Source organism: Dreissena polymorpha, chromosome 1, assembly GCF_020536995.1.
Source record: "Dreissena polymorpha isolate Duluth1 chromosome 1, UMN_Dpol_1.0, whole genome shotgun sequence".
Classification (NCBI taxonomy): Eukaryota; Metazoa; Mollusca; class Bivalvia; order Myida; family Dreissenidae; genus Dreissena; species Dreissena polymorpha.
In genome coordinates this window covers 134,761,423-134,788,748 of record NC_068355.1, presented here as the reverse complement: position 1 = coordinate 134,788,748, position 27,326 = coordinate 134,761,423, and the positions used below count along the sequence as shown (strand labels likewise).

At 34.1% G+C, this 27,326-nt stretch overlaps 1 protein-coding gene across 1 annotated transcript in view; it reads left to right on the top strand.

The window, feature by feature from the left end:
* The window catches only part of LOC127850871 (uncharacterized), an 82,138-nt gene that overhangs the window by 17,457 nt on the left and 37,355 nt on the right, over positions 1-27,326 (top strand). Inside the window, exons 3-11 of the mRNA XM_052384239.1 lie at positions 2,426-2,587; positions 6,453-6,534; positions 7,299-7,331; positions 7,982-8,156; positions 11,809-11,951; positions 12,327-12,452; positions 12,730-12,829; positions 13,718-13,839; positions 21,666-21,741. Coding sequence (XP_052240199.1) covers positions 2,426-2,587; positions 6,453-6,534; positions 7,299-7,331; positions 7,982-8,156; positions 11,809-11,951; positions 12,327-12,452; positions 12,730-12,829; positions 13,718-13,839; positions 21,666-21,741 — 1,019 coding nt within the window. The remainder of the gene's footprint in view (positions 1-2,425; positions 2,588-6,452; positions 6,535-7,298; positions 7,332-7,981; positions 8,157-11,808; positions 11,952-12,326; positions 12,453-12,729; positions 12,830-13,717; positions 13,840-21,665; positions 21,742-27,326) is intronic.

The following is a 27,326-nucleotide window of genomic DNA, read 5'->3' as shown; positions in this document are numbered from 1 at the left end:
ATATATATATATATATATATATATGGTCAGATATATATTTTTCACTCCTCCTACACTCAGATACAGACACATTTTGGAGAAAAACTGAAGAAAACAATTCATCCGACATTCATCTAGAAGTCACGGCATTATTCCTTGAAACTAGTACAAAGGAACTGATATGCAAACAATTCGGCCGTTTATAGATGTAAAACTATATTTACCCCTTCCACTACGTTTCTACCTGGAGAACCATTAGCCTTCGTTATATTTCGGAACTTTTAATATAAAAAATAAAAGAAGCAAAGCTTATTCTTATACTTTGCAAGAAAGCAAAAGAAATAAAAAGCATTAAATCATCTTGATACGTGTTTATAATGGAATACCTCGACTTGAAAAAAACTCCTTTTTCCGTCATGTTAGGTGTCAACTCCGATAACAGAACGGCATGGAAAATGCAAAGAACACATTGGCATATTCACTTAACGCAATAGTGTATACACAGGGATATGATATGTGCACAGAGCAAACTGTTGTATGTCCAGAACAACCTGACAAATGCAATTAACATAATGGCAAATACACAGAAAAAAAACGACGTACGCACACGACAAACGGTCGTTAACACAAAACGATTAAGTAAATGCACATAACATACTGACAAATGTACAGAAAGCAATGTCGTTAGTACAGAACAGATAATTAAATGCACATACAATAATGACGCATGTACAGAACGAAATGATGTATGCACAAAACATAATGTCGTTAGTACAGAACGAATTAGTAAACGCACATAACATAATGAAAAATGCACAGAACAAAATGATGCATGCACACAACATAATGTTGTTAGTACAGAACAGTTACTAAATGTACGTAACATAATGACGCATGCACAGAACGAAATGATGCACCTAAAAACATGTTTTTAGTACAGAACGAGTAAGTAAAAGCACATAACATAATGATGCATGAACAGAACAAAATGATGTATGCACCTAATACAATGTTTCTAGTACAGAATGGGTTAGCAAACGCACATAACATAATGACGCATGCACAGAACGAAATGATGTATGCACAAAACATAATGTCGCTTGTACAGAACGAATTAATAAATGCACATAACATAATGACAAATGCACAGAATCAAATGCCATTAGTAAAGCACAAGTTACTTAATGCACATAACAAAATGGCGAATGCACAGAACAAAATGACGTATGCACACAACATAATGTCGTATGTACAGAACGAATTAGTAAATTCACATAATATAATGACAAATGCACAGAACGAAATATCGCTAGCACAGCACGCGTTGCTAAATGCACATTAAACATAATGACAAATGCACAGAATCAAATGTCGTAAGTACAGCGCAAGTTACTAAATGCACGTAACATAATGACAATTGCACAGAACGAAATGACGTATACACACAACATAATGTCGCTAATACAGAACGAGTTAGTAAATGCACATAACGCATAACATATTGACAAATGCACAGAACGAAATGATGTATGCACAAAACGAAATGTCGTTAATACAGAACGAGTTAGTTAATGCACATAACATAATGGCAAATGCACAGAACGAAATGATGTATGTACAACATGAAATGTCTATTGTACAGAACGTGTTAGTAAATGCTAACATTTTAATGACGATTGCACAGAACGAAATAAAGTATTTACCTAACAAAATTTTAGTACAAAACAATATTGCAAATGCACATAGCATAATGAATAATGTACAGAACAAAATGATGTTTCTACAGGACAAAATGTAGTTTACATTAAACAACTTAGTAAATAAACAGAACATAAAGATCAGTGCCATCAGAAGGCAGCATTAGCTTCCATACCAAAGCATTCTGTGGTTTACCTTTTGTTTGGATAGGGTTGCAGTAATAAAATGTAAAGGGAAAACATCTGCAGAACATTGTTTTGATTTTCATCTAGTAAAAGTTTACTGCATAACATGATGAAATCTATAACAAACATAATTAAATGTGAGCTGGTCTCTTGAAAAACCGAGCTTGATGCATGTGCGTAAAGTAATGTCCCAGAGTAGCCTGTGCAATCCACACAGGCTAAGCAGTCTGACACTTTCAGCCTAGTCTCGATTTTTGTAGAGAAGAGTGACTTTATTTGAATGAAACAATCTATCAAAGCAGAAAGTGTTGTCCCTGATTAGCCTGTGTAGATTGCACAATCTGATCTTGGACAATATATTATGCACATGCATTAAGCTTGGTTTTTCCAGCTCATGTGAAATTTGTTCTAAAAGTGCATCAACATTTTGTAAATAAGGTGTATATTCATCAACAGTGTTGTTAGCACCTTAGATAAAAGATGGGATCTATCACAATTTGCCAAATCTCCTATCGCAGTTTTTGAGTTATGGTTAATAAGCTTCTGTTATTGTTGAATTTCAGAAACCCTGAGAAGGGCCTGACATTTCTGTGTGAGCATGGTTTCATCAACGAGTCGCCCGACATGGTGGCGCGGTTCCTGATCACCAGGAAAGGCGTGAGCAAGCAGAAGATAGGAGAGTACCTGGGAAACTGGCAGAACCAATTCAACATGGACGTGCTCTGGTAAGAACTTGCTCGCTGGAATTAAAAAAATGAGCCAGGCTCTGGCAAAATGGGGCTTAATTCATGTGGATAAAGTGTCGTCCCAAATGAACCTGTTAGGTCTGCACTGGCAAATCTAGGACGACACTTTCCACTTGTATGGTAGTTTTCGTTTTAGCGAAAATCCAGTTAAGGCGGAAAGTGTTGTCCCTGGTTCAGTCTGTACAAGCTAACCTGGTAAGACACTTCGCGCACATGCATTAACCCCCTTTTTGCAATAGTGATGCTTAAATGTATTTTCAGTATTTCATTCATAAAATGGCAGTCAGTTAATCAATTCACACTTTTCATGTTTATGCTTTGAGGATCTTACCGGATCAATGAAAATCAAGGCAAGTACTTATGCTATAAGATGACAACTGTTTAACTCCTATCATCAGAGGTAACAGGAAAATGGCCAAATAAATCATTTAACCTGCAATCTTTTTGCACTTTTTTAAGTTCTTTAATTTGGAGGTAGCTACTTTATGGACTTAGTTTAACATTGTATGTTATTCTAAAATAAAATACCATGTTCAAATTTAGATTGTTAAAAAAAATGTTTCGTTTGCTTAAATTGATCACTGATCAGCTGGATGCAATGCACACATTTGAAATAATGCAATGTTACATGAAATAATATGAAAATTAATGTACAGTTCATCTTAGTACTAAGTGTAAAATGCAACTAGAAGAAAGCTCTATTTTAATTACTATAGTGGATATTCACAGTGGGACATAAGGTGGTTGTGCTCAATCACCTTACCCTAAGTAAATGGTGATGCCTTCTCTTTGATCTGGCAAGGCAATGGAATAGATAAAACAATCAACGTCTTCAGATGTATGGATGCTGACCCAACATTAAGTGTTTGAAATTATTATTGTCCCCTACCGGTGAAACCGGAGGGGACTAATGGTTTGCACTCTGTCAGTCAGTCCGTCTGTCAGTCTGTCACACTGTTCTGGATCATGCGATAACTTAAAAACTTCTTCATTTTTTTCATGAAACTTGAAACATGAATAGATAGCAATATGGATATTATGCACGTCATTTCATTTTGTTCCTGCGTCAAGAATTTTGGTTGCTATGACAACAAATAGACTTGAAATATTGCTGAAAATAGTGGATCTTGTGATAACTTAGAAATTTCTTCATATTTGTTCATGAAACTTGAAACATGGATAGATGGCACGATGGAGATTGTGCACGTCATTTCATTTTGTTTCTACGTGAAGATTTCTGGTTGCTATGACAACAAATAGATTAGAAATATTGCTGAAAATGGTGGAGTTTTACCGGTAGGGGACTTATATTGTTTGGCAATAGTCTTGTTTGAATTTGCCATCCTATTTGATCTATGAAAGCCTGGGCGAGTTGAAAATTGGGTCAATATCAAACCAACGCAGTTTTGGCTACAGAGGCTGTTCAACAGGCTAAGAAAAATCCCTTCATTCTAACTCCGTTCAAGTAATTTGAACTGTCTTATTTCTAGCAGAAATTGCTGGACTATAATTATTTCGTAAACTTTTGATTATAAAGTGCTAAGGTTATCAAAGGAGAGTGAAAACAAGAGAATGACTATCCCTAAGGTTTGATCACAGGTTGTGTGTACTCCCTACCTCCAAGCCATAATAACATCATTAGCTGTAGCCAAGGTGAGGCATTCAAATGAGGTTTCATTACGCTGAATGAGTGGTAAAACGCTTACTGCCCAGCCCACCAACATACCATGTTGAATGCCTCATTTTGGTCCCCCATAAGCCATCCATGAAAAACAAGAAATAAGAAATACTTTATAACCTATGCACTTATTTTATACTTCATTATAAGAAATAGAAGAAGCTTAAAAAAGCATAAAAATATAATTGTCTTCCAAAAAATAATCTTGCATAATCCTACACCCATTAAAATGAGCCAGTGATTTGTCATTTAAATCCAAGAAAGGCTTGAAATTTTGCCAGTACGCTGTCTTCTGACACTAATCACATAATGTCAGATGACAGGAGACAATCATTTCCTTTAATTTCTTCTGTTCAGAACTTCCCAACAATCATTATCCCAGGGAGGCTGGAGCCAGTGCCTGAAAACGAAATCCAACATAAATGAGGCACTGCTCCCTGGCGGCCTGCAACTGCCAGCTCTATTTATGGCCAAAACAATGTTATCTAATGGCTTCTTGTTTTCATCAGACTGTTATACCATAAAAAATCCGTGTTAATGAAAATGATTTTTCAAGGCACCTTTGTTGAATGGTTAATGTTTGAGTAAGGATTATAGGTTAATTTATTTTCTGTGGAGTGAACTAAACCAGTCCAGGGTGCTGTACTTGATTCTTTGATGTTTAGGAGAAGCTGTACTTGACTGTTTTGGCCTGATGTTATTAGAATATTGTACCAGCAGGGTTGATTTTATGTCATGCTTCATTGATGTTAACATTTGCAGATAAATGGAAATGGTTTCTTTGGTGAATTAAAAAATGATATTTATTAAACTGCAATGATATTGTTTCTTAACGTGCAATAATATGTTCACATAAGATAAAGGTATGCTACATTCTTGGCAATTTCGTTGGCAACAGTTACTCTTGTTGGCGCGAGAAAATCCATGCATCGTTTTCCCAGATAAATAAAGGAATTAATGATCAATAACGGGTATATCTATATTATCCATTTAAACTTCATTTATTTTAGGTTTCATTGTCTGTTGGGATTCTGTATAGTTAATTAAATGATGAAAGCAACGGTTATTATCATAATCACAGGGTACGGATGAATGGGAAATGAAGGCGTTGTTTGATCAGTTTCATGTTATGTAAGTGGGATAGAAACAGTTCAAAATCCAATTATATTTTTTTAATATTGTTGCTATCATCAGTGGGCTGTTCTATGTTCTGCCATCAATGAAGACCAATTCATAATATAGACCAAAAGACCAAAAGTTAATATTGATCTGAAAAACCATTTGACTGCATGAAAATCAGTCCAAAAACTGTCAACATTACATTGAATTTAATGTAATTCAAAAGTGACCTAATTACTAAAGTCAAACCCTTTTCTTTTCCTTTTCTTCAACAGCACTAGATGTGAGATGACATCATTCAGTTTTATTGCATTTGTTTGTGTTAACCTATTTTATTTTGTGATTGTCCGTTTTATCATATGTTCATTTATGTGGCAACAAATTAATATGGGAACAGCTTACATACAATGTGTACATATACTTATCATAAATAAAGATATGCAAAATAAACTCTCTGTTGTTGAATAAACATTAGTTCTAAATATTTCTCCTGTTCTTAATCTCGACACAAATCGAACAGACTACCAAAATGTTTGGACCGAAACATTCAGGAATAAATAAGAGTTTCCAATGCTTCCAGCAGTTTGATCAATGCTTTTAACAGGGACAGTATGAATCATCTATCTTCTACTCTTAACCCTTTCCCACTCGGAAACTAAGGGAAATTTGCTATTTGAAAACAGCATACAAGCAGAGCAGCCATTGAGAAACTCGCAGTCTGTTCAGGTTTTATGTTGTTTGCTACTCATCAGTAGTGTCGGGTTGGAAATTAATCCTTTCAAACTTGAATTTATTAAGAAAGGACTTAAATTTAATTTGATTTTCTAAAGGACTTCAAATGCGTAAAAGTATGATTCTAAGTGGTAAAGTGTTAAGATCCTGCTTCATTCAAAGAGCTTGTGATCATTATCGTAACGTGTGAATGTGTGACCCAACTTACTAAATGTGTTTGAAATACTCAAACATAAGCTATTGCTGGAAATGTGTCTCACATTGTTAACAAACCTGGACAGATTCACATGATTCCTATTTGTTGTGTATTTTCAGTTGCTTTGCAGAGGAAATAGATCTGTCTGGTATGCAGGTTGACATGGCGCTCAGGAAGTTCCAGTCCTATTTCAGGATGCCTGTAAGTGGTTTGAACTCTGCTGCAACTTATCCTTGATTTTGATATGATATGATACAGTGTAGCATATCCTGGATGCAACATGTTATGACAAGTATTTCGTGAAGACATGGTGTTCAGGCTAATCGGTTGTGTCATTTTAGTAGCATCTCACATCTCTATGCCTCTCGTGCCATCTGGATGTCTTACGACAAACTTGACTGATACAAGTTCTCAGAACTCCAGACTAGCAAAGTATACTTTGTTTGCATAAAGCAGAAATGATATCCTGCAAGAAGTATGTTTCCTTGTTAATTATCATTGCAGTAACAAGTTGACAAGAGAGGGATATAAACTTGAATTTGGGATGAAGTAAATGTTTTGTTAAGTTAACTAAAAAATAGTTCTGCATTTACTTAAGTTGTGTGGGCTTTGTAAAAAATATTTATGTGGTTGCTTTGCAAATGCTTTAACATTATACAGCTAAGGTTTGACTGCAAGGTTCAGAAAGATAAACTGCATAATTTCATGTGATTTATGTTAATTTCATACATATTTTTGGATAATTCTGTCTAAGCAAACTGTCCAGTAGTAACAAAAATAAGTTTGAGACCTTTCATTTAAATTGTATACATTATGTATGCTGCTGTGCCATGTTCACACATGATAATGCACTGTTGTCTCTTACATGGAATTCTTGGAGAACAAAAGGGCGCGCACACACACGCTAAATGTAGATAAGCTTTCAAAGTTGCAGTTCCATAACAGTGAGTGTATTGTTGTTGCAGGGTCAAGTTTCGATGATAGACAGACTGATGACGGTATGTCAAACATGTTCATATCCCCCCTAGTCTTGTTTTATACCTCCTTACATCCTTGAAACATCAGCAGTCCAACCTTTCTCTGGGTTATTACAGTTTTAATGAGCAAACTCATGATATATCTGTTTATTTTTCAAAAATTTTGCTTCATGCTTGGTTTTAAAAATACTAGAATGCTATATTTAACTGGAATGCAATACGATTTCAACGCCTCTATGTCATTGCTTACATAACATTGCTTCTTGAAAATAGAATTTATAGCCAGTAATAAATCTTTAGGCCAATTCTAATTCTTCAGCAGACAACTTTGCAAGAAACATACTGGTCTATTTTATCATATAACCTCCTTCCATTTTGACAAGGACTGAAACAGTGTGATTGAATTTAAATCTCTGCATTATAAATATGTTCCAAAATGCATGTTTGAAATTGGGCAGATATTTGCATGAATGCGAGTGTTAAAAAAGCCATCATTGCAATACGTACTACAAAATCATGATTGTTTGTATTAGTGTAAAACATGAAAATTTCAATTCTAAGTAGGAAATCATGTTAAAAAATTGAATTTTTTCTATTATATATTTGTTTTTAAATTAAAAAAAGGGAGATATATATTATTTCAAAATAGACACTGTAAGTTCTGTTCTCAGGCGTTTGCGGAGCGATATACCCAGTGCAACCCAGATCGAGTAAAAAACTTCACCAATCCCGACAAAGTGCAATGCCTAGCGTTTGCCATAATCATGTTGAACACTGATCTACACAACGCCAGCGTTAAAGCAGTGCGCAAAATGAAACAGGAGGACTTTGTGAAGATCTGTCGAGGTATGCTCTGTCGTCCTTTTTAAGATAAACAATGCATCTGAGACGAGCTCTTGTAAAAACGGGCTAATTGCATGTGCTTATGTCATCCAGGATTAGCTTATGCAATATGCAATAAGGGACGACAATTTCTGCCCGGAGTGATTCTTTTTAAGAAGATACTTCTTTTCAATGAAAATTCTTTAAAATCAAAAAGTTTATACCTGCACATGTTAATCGTGGACGACTTTTTTACACACATGCATCGCCCGTCTCAAATGGAACAAACTTATGTGGTATTAAAAACAAAACAGAATGATGGTTTGACTGTTGTTGATTAAATGCTCCAAAATATTGCAATTCATAAATTATATCAGTTTTTGTAAGATTTTTAGAATTTAGGGCCATAAATTTTTTTAATTGAAGCAGTTTAAAAAATGATCCTGGGTCTGCAAAAAAATAAAAGCTATCGTTACTTAATCCGAGCAATAGCTTTCAAAAATTCTCAATGTATGCTTTGAATGCTGGAAGCATTGTCAAAGCATACATTGTTAATGGTATACATTTTTTTCCTGCATTTGCTTAACTGCTTTATCTCTGACAACAATGATGCAAATTTATAGAAAACATGTTCATGTATTGACAAATATAATTATGTGCACCATGTTAGATATCATAAGAACATCGCCTTCAGTGAGTGAGGTAATGTGATAGAAAAGTGTTGGTCCCAATGTTCTGCAGAGGCTTGTTCTATTGTTATTGGAAGATGATTCACGATAAAGTAGTAGGGAGGAGAACAAATGTTACAAAACTATGTAAAGTGAAAAAATCAATCTCGCATATGGAAACCATATGGCTGGCTGTTTGACAGGCTGAATCTAGGTAGCAGTATGTGTTACCTCAGAATTGTCTTAGCAGGAACACTGGGTTATTTCATTGGCATAGGTCTTGTTGAAATGTCTGTACAACAGAGGTATTAAAGGATTCACTTATGTTTTGGTTAATGATTTTACAACAGTTGTTATTCGGAACTCTCCAGTCAGGGTTTTTCGATATTTGAGCACGTGCGGTAGGTACAAACAAAAGCTGACTAGCATATTTTAAAAGAGAGGGAATCAATAATTTCTCTTATCGCTGAATATTAAACACCACTTTTTCTGCTCAAACGTTCGTTATAGTTGATAAAAATACCATGATTTAATCTTTTTTTTCTTTAGATGAACTAATCTCGACCGTGTTTAATTTGTAAGAATACACGATATAATGCTGCATGTACATGTAAACAGCTTCGGTCACGAAACTATGTCATTGCATATACTGTGCTAGGCTTGGGCATACAATTTAAATGATAGTTTGTCAACGAAACTACAAAGACATTGACTCCATCGTATATATATTATGCTATTCAAATATATTTAAAATCATACAGACAAGTACCAAACAACAAAAACCTTACTATCCTCAGTCCATTCGTAGTACTAAAACTAATATATCGTTCCATATCAGTGCGATATTTATATGTCTATTTATATAGCTCTATTGTGATGCTTTTCTTTAACCTTATCTGAAAAGTTATGAAAAATATTCTCTTAAGACTTAGACCTTAAAGGGATCTTTTCACGCTTTGGTAAATTGACAAAATTGAAAAAAGTTGTTTCAGATTCGCAAATTTTCGTTTTAGTTATGATATTTGTGAGGAAACAGTAATACTGAACATTTACCATGGTCTAATATAGCCATTATATGCATCTTTTGACGATTTTAAAACTTAGAAATTATAAAGCGTTGCAACGCGAAACGATTGAATAATTTGGAGAGTTCTGTTTTTGTCGTTAAATTTTGTGAAACTACGAAGATTGCTTATATAAGGTATAAAATACGTCCAATATGTGTACTCGGCGGAATAGCTCAGTAGGCTAAAGCGTTTTTACTTCAGGACTCTGGCAGGACTCCAGGGGTCACTGGTTCGAAACCTCGTCCGGGCTATGTTCTTTTCCTTTTTTTAATTTTATTCTTGATTTTTTACTGGCGCTTTTACGATCCAATGTTTACATTTATCGATATAAAGCATTTAATGAATAAGTTAAAAAATGCCAAAATCTGTGAAAAGGCTCATTTAAGATAAGAAGGCACATCACTAACGAGCTTTAATGATAGTTATAGTAAAACAACAAAAGACTTGAATTTTGACATTTCCTAAAAGAAACACTACTGTCGTTTAAATACTTATTATTCACTACTGAATGGGAAGCAAATCGGATATCGACGTTACTGGTCATTACTTTGTTAATGACAATGTTTGTACCTCCCGCGCGCGTTCAGAAATCGTAAAAACCCACAGCGCGTGAGTTTCAATTTAAATCTATTACGGTGTTGATCAGTTGTAAATCCAGATTAGTCAGAATCTCACCTAGGGAAAAGTTATTCTTGGTAGATAAAAGGTGTTTAGGTGTTCTAAATGAAGCTAAGGGGAATTTTTTTTGAGTAATCCGGTTATGTGTATATAACCTTTAAGATGTGAACTCATAAGAAGATATATACTGTTATCAAGTGTACATGTAAGTTACCTCTTTTTTATCTGATTTTATACTTTTTTTTAGTCTGTGAACAAAATATCAGTGGCTATCTAGAGTTGAAAGAATCAAGCTGGTCACATTTAGGATATGTATTATCAAACTCTTACCAATATTCTAAATTAAATCAGATTATTATCAGATGAAACTAATGATAAGGAAATTTTGATAAAATTAACATGTGTATACCACTCATCAACAGCCTTAATTTAACCTTACACTGTCACTGCACTGGGAAAGAAAAACATTGTATGGTTGTGATTGCTAGTCTCTTGACCTCTGATCAAGGAAGTTGTGAACACAACCTTCCTTGTCAAGATACTTCAAACTTGGCAAACAAAATAATTGGTGTTAAGTGACATGTCATTTTTCTTTTTATTAATATATATTTATTTTTATTTAATATAATAAGGTTTATAGTTCTTACGTTTTTTCCCTACCGGTAGCCTTATTCTAAACACAACACCAGCTGTTAGATGCATCACATAACACAGCTAGCGAGAACATAATATTCTTTTTTTTTGTCTGCTGGTATACGTGCGTTTCACGTTAAAAGCCCAAATCCTAAACAAAACAGTACATAGTGCACACCTGCTAATTATACTTAATATTGTGAGATTCGTAAGCAAATGGAGTGCATAAAACATCCATCATCTATGTCTGCTACCTTGGGACGGCCAGGTGTTTCCATGGATGATTCTGGATCAATGCAGGGCTTGTAACAGTTGAATTCATCTCACTTGATTTAGAGCTTGGTTTCTGATAACTGCTTTAATGCTCAAAATAGACCTTTTAGTTTGCAAGATGATGCAACCAAACATGAATGTTAACAATCGTCTTTTAGCACAGATTTTTTTAAGCATGAAATGAGTGTCCTCAATACAAATAAATCATTTTTAGTTTTGTATTTTTGTACACAAAAATAAATTAAAAGCTCTTATAATTAAGTTGCACTAGAGCATTAACCTCTACACATACTATATTCTTAAAACTTCAGGTATACTAGTACATTGATTTTTAAAGTTATGTATGTAGACCAATAATTAGCAAATACCAAACAAATTGTATTTTAGTATTGTTCAGTTTCGCTCTCTCTGTCTCAGGTATTCCTGATGATGATGATGTTGACAGAGACTTGTTGGTGGGGATTTATGAGCGCGTGAAGGCCCAGGAATTCCGCCCAGGAGCGGATCATGTGACCCAAGTCATGAAAGTGGAACAGACTATTGTTGGGAAAAGAAAACCCGTAAGTTATCATGGATCTTCTAGCCCCAACAGCACATACTGAAACTGTTCACATAGAATTACTGCATTCTTGTAAGTTCTACATTATTGCGCACAACCATATTTGCGATGTGTCAAAACTTACAATTATACTTGAAGAAGATGATATTTGAAGACGAAAGTACCTGAAAGTAATGCTTAAATTCAGTTTTTATTAATTTAAATTAAAAAAAAAAATAGATGTCAGTTTCAAGTCTATGCATTTGCAATGATTTTGCAAATTATATATTGCAAACCAATTAACCTCATGATGGTAAGGAAATTATAAGAGCTTAGTAGTTGCATGCATATAATTGCTTATGTGCATATCATAAAATGTCCTGTAATCTTCTTAAAGGCCCTTGCCCTACCCCACCGGCGGCTGGTGTGCTACTGTAGACTGTACCAGGTCCACGACCCAAACAAGAAAGAGAAGATCGGCCTACATCAGAGAGAGGTCTTCCTCTTCAACGATTTGTTGATGGTAAGGGTCGTGATTTTTTGTGCAAAAGGTATTTGTATTGATATAAGAGGTACAGTTATGTAGACTGTACACGTATTTGATAAAACAATTGTTGTCATTACAACCCTTTAATTACATAAATCTCATTCTGTAGCATAATTGCGATACGAAATCAAGTGATGCCTTTAACATTTGGTATCAAAATGATATTATCTACTAAGCTAACAAATTTATTTTGACGTTACATATGTGGCTAGTAAAATGAAATATTAACCAAGTGTTATTGTTGTGTTGTCAGGTGACCAAGATATTCAGCAAACAGAAGAGTGGGATCACGTATTCCTTCAAGCAGTCATACTCTCTGTGTGATATGCAAGTGTACCTCTTTGAAATACGTCGTAAGTATGGCTGTCTCAGCTGTTGCATACATACAATTTTGTTACACTTTGTTGAAATTAAAAAAAAAATGTTATTGAACCTATTGATCATGGCGTCAGTGAGAATTATTCGAAAATTAAATCATGAATACCTTTACATTGTTATTACTTTAATTGGAAATGTGGCAAGTACCAGTTGGTATAAGTACTTGTGTCTGAAAAATTACCAATTTGTCTTCTTTAGTAAGCATTCTACTCTTTCAAGGATAACAACAGTTTATATTGCCAACGGCTACTTGGCAATTTATTTCCTGTAATGCACACTGTTAATTGTTATAGAGTGTTCATATCATGAAAGAGAGTCATAGAAGTGCGTTTTAATAGGGTTATAAGCGGAGGTACTTAATATATAGAGAATAACAGGTTACTGTCTGATATGTTTGTAATATATCAGGCAAAACTTAGAATAATATAACGGCGAGGCTGTAATGCAATAAAGAATGATCTGCACAAGAAAACTATTATGCTAGTCATAAGTGGTTTTTATGATATATTCAAACCATTTCTAAGAACTTGCATATAGAATATGTTTGAGGCACTTATAGACTTAAGTACTATTATCATAATTAATATATTATTGACAGGTGATATGCTATGATCAAAAGATACACACATTATTTTAATTTCCCTATGGCGAATTGTTACAGTCATATTCAGTAACATTTTTAGCTTTGTTTACTTTTAAGAGCCCTTGAATAGGTTTTCAAATGAGCATTTATAAAATAAAAGTGATTCATTTCACAAATAATTCCCCTAATGAAAGAAACCATATGAACATTGATGTTAGCATTTCAAAGCTTGATACATTGTGTTTATCAGGTAAAAGCAGTTTGCAAATGTCCATTTCAGATTATAGGTTTGGCATACGCTTAGTGAACAACCTGGATAACAATGTCCTCATCGCATTTAACGCTCGCAACGATGCTGATCGACAGAAGTTTGTCGAAGATCTCAAAGAAGCTATTTTAGAGGTACAAAAGAACATCAGACTGTTGTTTAATTAAATAATTTCATTGCTGTACACATGATATAGGATTTGATTTTTTTAAATTTCTCAGTCATTGACTTTTAAAGTTAACTACACTGAAGATTGCTACAACATTTCGATACAGACAGAATCACCAAGATTTAAGCGAAGACAAAACAGAACAGAACTAGGAATAGTTTGCATTAAAAGAAACACATATATAACTTCCCAAACTGTCTTGCTTATAGAATGACCAATACTGTATAGCATGGTTTTTATCCATGAACAAACATATCAAAATCAACGCATTATGTCTAGATTAAATAATGTGATTCCTTATTTGAAGCATAAACGTTTGCCAAACATGATCCAGGGCTTTTTTCCGTCTAAGAAATGGGCGTTTGTTTTACAACTTTTAGATGTTCGTGACTTAAATTTTCACAATTTAAAACATTTCGCAACTCAATTTTCAAACGTTCGCGATTCCTTTTCACAATTTTGAACAGTTCATGACTATTATTTTCACAATCTGAATAGTTCGCGACTCATTTTTGTAACAAAATAAGGGGGCCAAGGCTGATTCACAAAGATGGGGAAAACGCCTCGAGATCATACATGTATCATGGTTATTTAACTGGAAATTATCAGTCCATTTGCAAATGTATGGCACTGATCAGTTGAACGCGCACGAACGCAAGAAATTGGCCGTATTTACTAATATCCTGCATAATGAAATGATTCACTAGCGTATCACAACTGATCTCATTCTGTCTAATCGATCGTATTACATTTTCTTTCTTATGCCCCCGATAGGGAAGCATATAGCAGTCGCACTGTCCGTCTGTCTGTCTGTCCGATGTTCGTTTCTGGAGTTTGTTTTCTAAACTTTTTCAGATATTTACCTATTTTTTGGTGTTAGCCTACCTGCATGACTAACGGATAAAGTTTTAGTTTTGTTCCATTCAATTTTTTTTTTGGCGATGTAACGGGCCTTGGAATAAGATATTTTCTTAAAAATAACACTTTTCCATGTTTTGTTTTTTCGAAACGCTTTCGGATACTGAAATATCTTATTTCTGGTGTGTAAGTCTGTAACCTACATGACTGACAGATAAAGTTTGAATTTCGTTCCGGTCCATTCATTTTTGGCGATGTTACTGTCCTCGGACTTCACAATTTCTCTAACATTGCTGCTGTTCCAATACAAACATGCAGACTGTCGCAACTCCAGTCCTATGGACCGGTCGAAAGTTAACGGCTTTATTTCATCCAGTAAAAACACGGTGAACGCTGTATTATGCTGTGTCTTGATATACAGAATAACGAGAAAAACTTAAAATTTGCTTTGAAGTTAAGAAAGCATATTCTTAAAGCTTCAATTAATTATCATATATATTGTATACATTATTATATACCATTCCCAAAAACATTCACTAATGTATATCGATTGATTACTTAAGATTAAAAAGCTTTACAAGTAGCCTAAGAATGTATTATAAAAAAACAATGGGTACACAACTATAGAAAAAAACATACAAAAGTAAGTTTACAAAACTAATCAAATCGGTGAAGGCACTACAGGTATTCGCTCTTTGAAGGTATTTAATATTAATTACAGTCACGGGACATGAAGTTCAACTTTTTAAAGTAGGCCAAGAAAAATGCAAACACTAATGTCATTTACTTTTAATTGTCTACAGTGGTGAGATTTAACAAAACCATCATGATGGAAAATGATATCGATTAACAATCTCTTATTATTTTATACAGGATTCAAAGAAAATCCACTTTTGATTACAAAGATGAAAAAAAGATATTCAACGTATATCAACGTTGGTGCTAAGAAAAAAAGTAGTAGCCATTTTTCAGCGTTACGATGACGACCCAGTTCATAAGCTAATTTGCTCTATGCATGAGTGTACATGTGTCGCTTGGTGTGAGTTTAACGAAGAATGAACCACAACATGATTATAATACTAAATGTATCGGTATCAGCGAGCATTGTATTAAATTCTCAAGCATACCACATTAAATATATATAATATGTGTCACCTGAAATTAAATGGTCAATTTTATTTATTTCCATTTCATTTCAATTCATGTTCGTGTACTGGCAGTAACCTGTAACTCCTCTACTCCCCCAAGCCTTTAATTGACGTATATGTTCAATAGTTTCACTGGATCAGTACTTTCTAATAGTGTGCATTTATTCAGATTGAAAATTTGCATCATAAAATTCTTCATGTACTGAGTTGCACGTAACATTTAGTAACAGCATCTAGTCTGTTGCAATACGCACGATTTCATGCGTGGAACATTGACAGACAACAACAACAATGTGTCGCTCTTATTAAAACACATGTTTTACATGGTCTTCATGTATAGTGAATGGTGTACCTTTAAGATGCGTACGAATGGACTTAAATTGCTTCCTAGTAAATTGTTTAAAGATGATTGCTTTCACAACTTACTCGCAATAAGGATTCAAGTGCTCACCATTTGCTTTTGACTTTAAACAAGTACTTATTGCTTACAGTTAAAAGTTGTGATGATGATGCCCGACATTGCCTTACATGTAATGTATTAATTACCGTTTTAAATTACGAAAATGGTACAACTCTAATTATTTGTTTATCTATCTGCGGTATACACTTACTTCATTGGCCGAGGTCAATAGTCACCAGTTAACCCCTTCCTCATATGCATTCTCCTTAACGATTAGACGGCGAACATCACAGGTTAGCGACTAGACGGTAACCTGAGAATTTCTCGTGACGCATCTGTGTCAGCACACATGACAGTGTAATGTGACTCGAATATTCTATACGCAGGTCATGCTATCTCTTATCTATTACCCGATGGAATGTTTATGAAGATTACGCATTAAAGAATGTACATAGTAATCCTTTAAAGTGAGTTTTTAATTCAGAGTTCATTTATAGTTCATCGCTGAGTCTTCTCGACTACATCTTGTGCAGACCTGCCCCTGTAATCTTTCAGGGGAAAATATTTCATGTTGAGCCAAATTAGGTGAAATTTACCCCGGCTGTCCGTGTATTCGCCAAAGAAATAATTTGGGTCCAAATAGACCAGTGCACGGTGGCCAATGAGACCTTAATGTGCACTGTGAGCCCATTTAAAGGTAACTCATGCCTGGTTGCCTGGAGTGCTGACAATTATAAAAGACCTTCTTTCTGCACCTCGCGCACTGCGCCGCCGTAATTGCCGTTCTAGACTTTAACAAATTCGACCCGAACACCAATACGGTTTCCCCAGCACGTTGAGTGTACTTGGTACCGCCGTCCTGGGACAATTACATTATTTGCATAGGGCCAACCCTTCGAAGTCCTGGTTTGCATCTCTGCCCCAGGTCCGCCCCGTCCGTCCTCTACGCTGCCACCTTCGCTGCGCCGCTGCTCCCGTCCCTGTTCCGGCGATGTAATTAAACCATTATCCACCTACGGAAATTACCAGTCCGCTTTGCGATCCTTCCAAGTTCTGAGAGTCAGCGAATTCAGCCGGGTAAAACGTCCGGCTCGAGTGATTACGGTACTCTCTGGATTAGCAGAGCCGCCCGCAGAAGTTCCCCTATCCGACCCTCATCAGACGATGCAGTGAAACCACTATCCACCTACGAACAATTACCATTCTGCTTGTCGAGTCTTCGGAGAATTCTGCAAGAAAATCTTCTGTGGTTGATTCTTCCCCCAGTCGCGACGTGCACACTACAGCTGCTGAACGAGCTCTTTTAAATTTTATAGAGAAACACCTTGGATTTGTTTACATTCACAACTTTAATCGTCAGCTAAAAGATGTTGACGATCGGAAACGCTATCATATAATATCCTGACATTCAAATAAAGTTAGAAAAAGTATGTTTTTAAAATAATTAAATTTAAAAAAATCAAATTTTTGTTGTGCTTTTGTCACATTTTAGTCGCATATTCACCGCATGAAATGAGTATTATGATGAGCACGTATATTCAGACCACACGTACATATTCGTAAACAAAAATTGTAATACGGGAGATCATCATATGTGTCCTGATATTGCTTATAATGAGTTCATTTTTTCACCATCGAAAAATATGGTATTATAAAATTTGATTATCACGCAGTTTTCTTTCCACACATTCAAATCACACTTTATTTACTCATGACGCGGATCTTAACAAATCTCATTGTTTCTTAAACATGAAACATATAAGCACAATACTTTTCGATGTTAAAGTTAAGACAAATTGTGTTATTTATAGTAAACTGGCGAATTTCGGTAGCCTATTAAGTCTTTCAAGAACGATGTCCATACCAACTTACGGAGAAGGCAAACATTTGTGGTAAGATAACGATTTCCGTCTTATCATGATACTATAGTAGTTCGTTGTTTGTTTCCTCATTTGCAAGCAATACCGTGTTGTCAACGTTAATCAATTGTCCATTATGTCTTTCTTGAGAACAACTAAAATGGCAAAAAAACTGCTTATCGAATGACACTCTTGATCAGTAGAAGACTTATTACATAGATCCGTCTCTGCTGTAGAGGTCGCAATTTTAAATGAACTACTTCCAATATGGCCGCGCTCATGAGCAATACAATTAAAATACTGGAGAAAATGTAAAAAAAAATATGAAGCTCTTTAATTACAGCGGAATAAGATGTTTATAACACAAAGTAGGTAACTTTACTTTTATTAGCTACAGTTCGACTGTGGAATAGTGTAATTTCCAACAGCGTTCGAAGTCATTGAACTGGAAGTGGAATTGTTAGTGGAAATTATCTCAAATGTTCTGATCAATGAAAGATCGATCGTGTCAAACAATACTGTGACCCAAAGCGCGCGAATCAGCTGTTTTATAAACTAGCGTATGAATACATTAATACATGAGTGGTCAAGACTGAAGCGACTAACACGTGGCTGTTATCGATAATTAATAGATTTTTTGGTAGAAAATGCTTAAAATGGAATTGAGAAATATCTAATTATGTATCATCATGCTGAATTATCATCAGCATAATTTATATGCATAAGACTAGTGTTTCATTTTCATTTTTTGGTGCTATTGACAGTTCACTTACGGTCGACTAACCACCAAGATTGTGCAGAATGTTGGATTTAATGACATGTTTGTCATTCTATCACACATATTTTTTAATTGTAAACCGTTTTCTTTATCTTGATTGCACTGAAAGTGTGAGGCCTATTGAGAAACTTGAGTCCATTTCCTGGGTAGAACCAATACTAGGTGTCTTCAGAGAATATCCTGATAACTCACTTCATTGTCAAGGGACTTCTAATCGCTTAATGCAGACTCCATATCAAATTTGACAGCCTTTTTTACAGTCAATAAATGTAATAATTAATAATTATTTTATATTAACTTACCGGTAATATCTTTTATACGACATTAATATGTGTAACTTGTCTGATTCTCTCCGCTACATAAACATTATGTATATGCATGTCCAGTCCATGCCAATCCAACTTACTCAACAACTGTCATTAAAGTACAGTAACTTTGTTTAATTCAAACCTTCCAACACAAAAAGATCTCTTTTTTTAAAATAAGATTCGGGGATTTTTTTTCCTTCTTTAGACCCCTTCCGTCAAGAGAAAGCCCCTTCAGAAATACCCCAAAGAGAATTTCGTTAAAATGATGCAATTTTCCCAATATGTCAAGCTTACTTTTGAAAATGTCTTCTCATGTTTCATTTTTGTCGATATTTTTTTCCTCCAAATGGAAGGCCATGCCCATTCCCCAAATCAAGAAAAACAGCCATGAGATTGATTATTGATTTGATTAATAAATATAGACTTTCAATTGTAATATGAAACAACTTCTGCATTTTAGTATATGATCATTCAAAAATAATATCAATACAATTTACTTAAATAAAAGCTCCCGATATACAGATATGTTAAGGTTTGTTTACGTCGCGACCTGGGCTGGGGTTTCTCTGCCGATCGCCACCATATCAACTCATATAATCATCTTATTTCTACTGCCATTTTTTCTATTTTTATGGTCTTGTATCTGAATTCATGAAACAATTAACACTTGTTAACAGAGATAAATTATTAAAAAAATTAAACACAACTTGAATATCATACGATTACTGTATCAAACTAAGATTTACCAAAGAGTAAATCAAATCAGGAATATTAAATCAGATAAGGGTTTAAACTAGGCACAGTTCAGATTTAATGGCACATCTGCAAAACTGACTTTGGCCATATATATTTTGGTCATAATGAATGCAAGTGAAGTCACATTAACATATATGTGTGTTGACCAGAACGAAATCAAGTTGGAGTTAAAAAGCAGCAGGGTGAAGCAACCAGTTAATTTGCTCATGATCTTTCATTGAATTGTACCAGTAAATTTTATACCAGAAAACATATGTGGCTTATGCACTTTTTTGAGCAGAACTCATGATTCATATGAATAAAATACTGTAATCTTAAAAGCACATGAGCACAAATTATATGTCATATTCTTGTTGCTCATGTTATTTAAGTGTCACCGTTGAATGAAAAGATTATTTAAAAGGGTATTATTTGTTAAAAAAGACATTATTTAAAAGGGTATGGTTATGTATAACCAAAGTATTGTATTACAATATCTGATATACTTTAAAGTGTATTCACCTGTTGAAAAATGCACATTACCAGATAACAAGTACGATTAGTTCCATTTAAAAAGTGTTTTAAGTATTTTTTCGAAATCATTACCGTTAATGCCCTTTTTAAAAGAAGAAAATAAAGAAAAAAGTACAAAACAATTAATTACCACATTAAATACAGTTTTGTAGGCATATCAATGCCTTCCGGTATTTATGAGCATTTGGCATAATATTATTGGTATTGGTGTTGGTATAACTTCGAAATATAGGTACCTATACAGATAAATATCATGTAAAATTAACCACAATATGTTATGAGACATAAATTTTGGAGTAATCTTGTCCACAATTTAAACTAGTAATATGCTGTTTTACTTTGTTTATATATACATTTAGACAAATTATAAGTAAAATGAGCTGTGTTTGTGAAACACAATGCCCCCTACTGCGCCGCTTTGAAGCCATATATTTGACATTTGACCTTGAAGGATGACCTTCACCTTTCACCACTCAAAATGTGCAGCTCCATGTGATACTATTGCATGACTACTATCAAGTTGCTATCTTCAATATTGCAAAAGTTATGAGCAAGGTTAAGTGTTTAGACAGACACAGACAATGGCAGACAGACAGACAGGCCAAAAACAATATACCCCCTATCATTCGATCCGGGGGCATAAAAAGACACTAGCATATACGAATTGATTTAACACTAACACTGGGTGATTAATTGGATTTTTTAAATCCTCTACAAAAGGAACCATGTCAATGTGTTTATGAACAAAGTTTACAAATGCAATCATAATTTCAAAACATGCCATCACTTTGAAAAAGTAATGGAAAGAGCTTATTATACTAAAAGTATACACAGATATTACAAAATACTTTAAACGCTAGTTTTTGAAAAGTGCCGGAATTTAAGCTTAAGTCATTGTCGAATTCCGGTCAATATCATATTTCTTCTCGCGCCTTGATGAGGATAACATGTTATCGTTCTCCAATATCACGCGTGAATTGTCATATTTTCAAACCTCAATGCCACCTATTATAGAGCAAACGCATGTAGCGCCTTAAAAAATAAGGAATGTACAGAATATTCCTTATTAAACCTTAAAATATGTGTATAATATATTCAATTATAACACTTTTGTGATCAAAAATACATCTGATAGCTTCACCGTATTATAATTTTTTGAAATGTGTTTCAGCAAAATGAAATGAAGATAGTGTCAACAACGAACATTGCTACGGCGGAGAACTTCGAAAACAATGCTGACATATTGAGTGAGTATTCAATTATTTTTAATATTGAATACATATCTTTTATGTCATAGTGGAAAATAATACTATATTTTGTAATAATTATTAGTTAATTTTACGTTTTAATATGCCCATCAATCGTGCAATTTGTTAGAATGTACTGAAGATTTTTAAAATAAACTGGCTGTTCATAAAATGGCAATTTGGGAGCTAACGTAATACATTTGTCAGAACATTTGTTCCAATAATATCTCAACTGATTTCGAAAAGGGTTCCAGTCCGTTGAAAAACATGGCCACCAGAGGTCGGGGCAGTTTTCCTTATATATGGCTATCGTTAATCCTTATCAAAACTCTAGAATTCTTATTTATAGTCCAATCTTCATGAAACCTGGCCAGAACATTTTTTCTAAAAATATCTCGGCTGTGTCCGAAAAGGATTTAAGTTCGTTGAAAAACATGGCCGCAAGAGGGCGGGGCAGTTTTCCGTTGCTGGTTATTGTGAAACCTTTTTAACACTCAATAAGTCAAATATATTGTCAAATCTTCATGAAATTTGAAACAGAACATTTGCTCTAATTATATCTGAGTTCAAAAATGGTTCCGGTTCCTTGGATAACATTGCTACCAGAGGGCAGCGCAGTTTTCCTTTTACATGTATTGATATGCCCTGCATAAAGGAAAACTAAAGGGCCTTAATTTGAGTGACTGTACTTTTCAATGTTCGCTGCATATCAGTTTTAATATGCATAGAACAGTACATTTTTCGTATGTTATCATCAGATCACTAACATTTCTGATCCAGTCCCTGCCATTTTGTTGCGTTGCATTGTGGTCAAGTTTAAGCTATTTCAGGCACGGACTCAACACAGCACGAAAAAGACTCTGTATTATTCTCGTTTAAAGTGATGTTTTTGATCACTCGAGTATAAAACGGCCCAGAAAGTTTGTTGAGTAATTCTGTCAGGCCATAACATTAAGTGCATTAACTTGGATTTCTAAATATTAAAAAACTTGTAAGCAATTCTTAATATACTAAATTCATATAGTTAGTATAACAATACAATAGTCTGTAGACCTAACAAATTAAGAGATCTGCTTCGTTAATATATCAAAATATTTAAATACGTGTGCAAACTCACGTGCCCAGAGGTAACAACTTAATATAACGCATGCAACGAACCTATATGGACGTTATTCTTTCATCTACATGTGAATATACAACAATTAATGGGCTGCATTTTACCCTATACATAACTAATTAGTGAAACAAGCAATTGTTAATTATTTTGTGCGTTCTCCTCGTCCAGTTTGACGTTAACATATGGTGTCTCTTTGTATATCCATTAACGTAGAAACAATATTGAACTTGATGCAAAACAAACATAAATTAATACTATCCTGAGTAATATATCTAATGCACTATGTGGCAAAGACCAACATATATGGCTGATGTCATACAATGATGGGCCTTTAAGGGGATGATAACTTCTCATGACACACACAGCAAGTATAAAAAGGTCTTAGTGACAGTACAGGTCAAGTGAAGAAACTGATTTCGTTTCTGACAGATAACTCTGAACAAGGCTAAATATAAACAATATAAGTCACTTGTATGGTTTTCCTTTGACTTTGGAACTTAACTTTTGGGATCAGAGTCCTGAATGATGCTGAGTTGTTCTAGTGTTGTATTGTTGTAGTGGAAAGGAATGCTATACAATGTAAACTATATAGTCAAATGACAAATAATAACACAAGTTAGAGGTTATATATTTAATAGCATTCCAGTGAAGATTTACTCTACTACTACTAACAGTGATGTTACTACAAGAAATACATACGGGAGATAAGCATAAGCAATAGCCTGTACCTGTGTATCTGAATCATGGAACATCTGCCTCTTTTTCTAAGAAATACATTTTCAAGATGCAAACAGCTCGTGAACATTAGGGTATTTATGTACTATAGAATTGCAATGTATGTGGGTTTGTGACGGAGGAGGGTTATTATTTATATACGTAAAACTTTTGGCTTTTATTTGTATCATGAGCATGTCTGTCAGACGCTGTACATACGACCCGAAAATTTAAAGATCCAAAAAATACCCTGCACAGTACACATCGAAGAACCCGAATAATCATTATTTTAAAATAACATTATATTGAAGTCCTTTACACAGTATATATTTTGTTATGTCCCCCAGTCTATACTGGAGGACATTTTTTTGCCCTGTCTGTTTATTGGTTGTTGGTTTGTTTGCGTCAAACTTTAAGATTGGTCATAACTTTTGCAATATTGAAGATAGCAACTTGATATTTGGCATGCATGCGTATCTCATAGAGTTGAACATTTTGAGTGGTGAAAGGTCAAGGTTAAGGTCATCCTTCAAGGTCAAAGGTCAAATTTAAGGACGACATAGTGTTTCACAAACAAATCTTGTTTAATCATGCACCTTTGGTCAAAATGGCAATCATGACCTGGGGATAACATTTTTAGGTAAAGTTCTCATTCAAGTTCACATATTACAACATATGTTGTCTGTAGGAGGTATTCTTCATCATTATTGTGATGAGCTCTAGCTTTTGTTACATTTTGATTGTAATAAGTTGCTTAATTAATGTTAAACATTGGAAGAAAGTTTATATTGCAAACATATTGGGAAGAATTCTGTAGTTTAATTTTTTTAGTCGGAAATAACTTGTGCATAGTAATAACAAGTGTTCAGGAAAACAATAGGCTGACTGAGGCGCGCATGCAGAAAACTTCACAAAGCATGTACAAATGTGTTCCACCAGACAAGTGCCACAAATAAAAGGAGTTTCTTAACTTGTTGAGGTAGCAAATAGTTATTTTGTATATTTTGCACAGATTTTCAGATTTTAACTACTGCATAATCAAGCCAATCAAAGTGCATCTCTCACTAAGTCTTTATCAATGTTTTTCATTGATTCACTGTCTAAATATGGACTGTAAGCGTCAGGTTCTGTGTAGCAATCTTCCTCAGACCAAACCAGGTTTGCTTCAATAGACCCGGCTTTTAGCATACCATGATGTCCGTCATCATTCCTACGTTATTGCATAGAATTTCAATTCCAACAACATCTCCTCCAGGACAGCCAGGCCAAATTGACTGTATGAAACTTGGCAGCGATATGTGTTTGTATGAAGCCTTCATAAAGTTGTGCAATTATTTTATTCCATGCAGAACTGTTGTTGCAATGGAAACTGGAAAGGTATAGTTTTCCTGATATATAGAAAAAACTTGTACAATCTTGTCAAAAACCAATATTCTAATTTGGAACAAATGTTTCTTGAGAAATCCTCTACCAAATTTGTTCAAATTATTTGATTCACCAATTAACATGACTGTCAAGGGGCGGGTCTACTTTTGTTATAGGTATACATAGAAAACATTACATGTTGCCCTTATGTGTTTCGGGCCTTGATATTTGGTATTCAACATCATAGACCTGTACCAGATTTATTCAAGTCATGCCCTGTGGTCAATACTGGTCACACTGAAAAGTCACTTTGGCTATATGGACTAAAAAAGCGAAAATAACAATCAGTACAGCAAAATAACTTCAAAAATCTCTTAAAGCACATGGATCAGAGCTTTGATATTTGGTATGTGACATCAGATAGTGTTCCTCAGCAAATTATGTTCCCCAGTCGCCAAAACTGGTCAATTCTCAAAGGTGAATTTAAACTTTATATGCAAAATATAAATGATCTGCTCTTAATCCATTTTTCAACACATTTCTGAGGTAAGCAAACTGCTACTTACGGCCATCTACAAGTCTGTTAAATGAACACATCCCGAAGCGAAATGGTAAAACATTCAAAATTTTCTTTTTTTTTCTTTTTTGGAAGACGTATCTAATGATTATTTATATATCCCAACTTAATTTCAATTATATCAAATAAAGTATTTAACTATAAGTTATATGATGTTGTTTTGTATTTGAATTTTTATAAAGACTTGTATAAAAATAATTTTTGTCCAAAACCGAGCGCAAATTCCAAATCCGTAAATTGCATTTGTATTAAATGAGCCAGAAAGCAACCTGTTTTTCAATCAAAATGTGTTCTCATATATAGTGTAAAAACTGTAATCCTTATTTGAAGAATACTTATTGTCCACACAGGCAAGATACTTTAGAATGACAAAAGTGTTTCAAATGCTCTGTTCGAATATACATATCAGCGACACCAAGTTGCTCTAAAAATGTAAACAAATTTAATGTTTATAGAAATAATTATATTTAATTACAATGAGCTTTACAAAAACGAATCAATACCATGTTTTAAAATCCAACACACTTCATTGCTATACCGACAGTGTTCTCAACATTGGTAATGGGGCATGGTCGCTTTGGACTGGGGAAAAACACGTTGTTTTGACAAAAATTGTGAAATTGATGTTGTTTTTCTTGCTTACAAATACTTAAAAATTGAGAATAAATAATGTTTTGTATTCTTTTTTCTTTTTTCTTAGTTCAACTTATAGCATTGATAGGGGAATAAACTAAATGCTGAAATTTATGTATTTATTCGTTTTTGGGAAACCTTTAATTGGGATGTTTAGGCAGTCTTGCGGGAAAAATATATACTTTTTTAGGTTGAATGGGGGGAAATTTCAGCCCCAAATTTGACAAAAAACACACACGGGGCTTCTTAACTATTTTTTAATGTAATATTACCATTTGACTGCTGAAATAATGTTCAAATATAATAATATTAATTACAATTCCCCTGGAATTATTGTAGATGCCTGTGGTGGCTCAGTGAAACAAGGAAAAATGCATTTTTTTATTAAGAGTTTTAAATAATATAGGGACTAAATATATGCTCTATGTGGCATTGAAGCGTATAATATGCCCTTTAAAAGGTTTTACTTTTTCTTTTTCTTTTGAAATCATACAATTGTCAAGCAAGTATGCATTGTAAGCCATTATCAAGTGCGCATACTTAAGCTAATAAGTGACAACTGTTCTTCTTGACTAAGAGGTATGGGAAAAATGGCTGCACAAATATTGTATTAAAAAATTCCCACAAACGTTATGTATAATATTTTTAACTTTAAGTCCGGACTGAAAGTACCACCAACACCAGGATTGCAGTGACACTCAAAACTGAAGTAGAGTGTTGTAAGATAATCAAGATGGTATATCATAGTTCTCGGCTGATTGAAATATGGTTCGTGTTTGTTGAAAAACATTTCCACAACGAGGCCTGGTTTTTAGTTTAACACAACTTCCCATGGCTAATTTTCAAACATGACGATTTGTATGTCGTAAATTAAATTTGCCTTGGCATTTACCTTTACAAAAGCAGCCTATCACCGCTTATCATGTCTGCTACTTATGATTAAAATACACACAACAACATCATATATATATATATATATATATATATATATATATATATATATATATATATATATATATATATATATATATATGTATGATCACATGGTCTATGTCAAGTTTTCCTCACAACATTTAAAAATAGACATTGTATCAAAAATAAAAGTATAATGAAACTCCACATTAGTAGAAGAGAAATTCTTGTTACCATCCTTTTGTCTTTTATTTAAGGCTTGTGACC